The sequence below is a fragment of the Bombyx mori genome, chromosome 17, assembly GCF_030269925.1.
Source record: "Bombyx mori chromosome 17, ASM3026992v2".
Lineage (NCBI taxonomy): Eukaryota > Metazoa > Arthropoda > Insecta > Lepidoptera > Bombycidae > Bombyx > Bombyx mori.
The window spans coordinates 10146652-10149324 of NC_085123.1; the positions used below are offsets into that span (position 1 = coordinate 10146652).

Sequence of the window (2673 nt, forward strand, 5' to 3'; positions counted from 1 at the left end):
TGCCACAAATCGATTATATTGAAATAATAACAAAGTAATCGTGACTTAGTTACTTGGTATGTTAAAACAATGACTCACAATAATGTTACTTGTCTATTTGTTTGTTATTAAAAGATAGGAACGTCTTTCTTCGAAGACAAGGTTTTGTATTTAAGAACGTTAATTGCGGATTCAATTTAATATAGTGTGTAAGTGTTCATTATATATCTATTAAATGGACTGGACCTATGTCATTTTAACATCCCTTAAATAATGCTTACATTAAAACCGTAGGTACCCATTGTTTGCTAAATTCAACAAAACATCAGATAATAATGTTTACGAATTCATTGTTTACTTTTATTTGAAAACAGGGACGATTTATGTTGTTGCATCTGTTGTCGTGACGCGTTCTTATAGTCGCAGAAGCAACGGCCGCGCTTCGGTTCGAGTCCGTCAGTCGTATTGCCCGCGCCTCATGCGCTACACGCTGACATCGCTCTCGATGATGATAGCTATAGTGCTCCTCGCCGCCGTCGCCGCCGCGGCCGCGCAAAACAAGACAACACTCCCGAAGACGGATGTTAACCCCCGACAGTTTCGCGTTGTCTACGAATGGAACGCAATCGATTTCGAATGGACGTCTCCAGAAGATCGCGAGGCCTACCTCAATACGAGCCAATATATACCCCAAAACGTCCTAATATCTGGCATAAACTTCTACGGCGAAAACTTGTTCCTGACTATGCCGAGGATGTTAGCCGGAGTGCCGGCGACGTTAGCGACAATACCGATACAGCAAGTAAACACGGCGCCGAAACTGAAGCCTTTCCCGAGTTGGGCCGATAACGCCATCGGTAACTGCAACGCTCTACAATTCGTTCAAAACATAGAAATTGATAGGAACGGTATTATGTGGATTCTCGATAACGGACGAGTGGGCACTCTTACCCAGAACCCTGACCCGAAGTGTCCTCCGTCAATCGTGCTCATCGATCTTAAATCTGAAAAACTTGAAATGGAACGGATTCCGTTCCCGCCAGAAACGGTTAATCCCAACACGACTTACCTCAATGATCTCGTCGTAGACAATCGAGACGGTGATTACGCGTACATAACCGATAACAGTGCCGTGGATCCAGGTATAATTGTCTTCCGCAGAAGTGACAAGAGATCGTGGAAACTCCGTGACGGAAAATCGATGAGGGCCGCAAATGACGCTACGTTCTTCCGCATAAACGGCACAACGGTCAATCTTCCGGTTAACATCGACGGAATAGCCTTAGGACCGCAATATGTGACGGAAGACGGTAAAGTAGACAGAAAAATATATTATAGTCCTCTTGCTAGTTTTCATCTGTACGCCATAAACGCGTCAGTTTTACAAAACGAATCGCTCGCACCATGGGGCGATGGAGCTTTACAGCCCTACGTCATTGATCTTGGCACTAAAGCTTCTCAAACAGATGGCATGAAAATGGATTCAGCGGGCAACTTATACTACGGCCTTTTAGGTATTGCATCGATCGCTGAATGGAATTCAACGCTAGATTTTCACGTCGGCCAAAGAACGATTGCACGCGATTCTAACTACATACAATGGGTGGACCGTTTCACTTTTGACGACAAAGGAAACGTTTACGTCATAATCAACAGGCTGTACAACTTCGTGAAAAATCAGTTATCTCTGGACGAAGTTAACTACAGAATTTTGCGATCGCACACGGGATCGAAAAGCTACGTATTCGGGGAAGACGTGACGCCGGTAATGAAGCCGGCTTACGACGCAGCAACGGTTCCAACCCTGGGAGCGTCGCTGTTGGCACTTGCGCTAGCACACCTGCTTGCTTAGTCTCCGCGGAGTTTCTAGGTCGCGGTCCCCTCTCGACCCAGACCCTGAAAGACCGTATTCACTTCGCAGCGCTCGGACTGACGCGTAATATTACCAAAAATTAAGAGTTACCTTGATCTAACGGTCATTCCAGTGATAATGCACGTGTAGATAGATAATAAATTAACATAACTACATAGCGTTTCATAGGCATTCGATCAGAGTTTGAGCTATGAGACCTTTGGAGTATTGGGTCACGATGCAATGAAGACGAGTTGGGAATGTACGAAAGGTCGGGGTCGTATTGCCAAATGTCGCAAGTAAGCTCAATAAAAAACATTCCATTGATTTCTATAAAAAACGCCTTCCATATTTATTTGTGAGAATCCGAATATTAGGTAATAATATATTTTGTTATAATCAACCAGAATAATTTAAGCGAAACGATCTCTGAGATCATCAGTGTAGAAAATTTAAACAAGTAAGACGCATGTGTATATTGAAATATAAATAAAAATTGTCTAGTAATGTATGGGTATTTATATGTAGATCTTTATTGTTAATACTAAACTGTGTAATATGCATTCGTGTTATGCTTATAAAAGTATGGTTGTTGTGAGAATGGAAACGTGTTTGAATTATTGAATAAACGTGTTTATCGTATTAATGGTTTTTTTTTTGTATTTAACCGAAAAATAACTAAGGTCACTAAAATATTTCTAATTTTATTTTATGCATTGATAAGTGGACGTGCTCACGGCCCATCTGATGTTAAGTGGTTACCGGAGTCCATAGACATCTACAACGTAAATGCCGCTACCCACCTTGAGATAGCAACAGCATTTTTTTTTTATTGCCTTTGT

At 42.0% G+C, this 2673-nt stretch overlaps 1 protein-coding gene across 1 annotated transcript; it reads left to right on the forward strand.

The window, feature by feature from the left end:
* The first annotated feature begins 448 nt into the window (after positions 1-448).
* On the forward strand, positions 449-2470 carry Y-b (yellow-b). The gene is given in 1 exon segment (NM_001043965.1): positions 449-2470. A coding segment is annotated over 1 exon segment (1374 nt). The 5' UTR covers positions 449-457; the 3' UTR covers positions 1832-2470.
* The last annotated feature ends 203 nt before the right edge of the window (positions 2471-2673 follow it).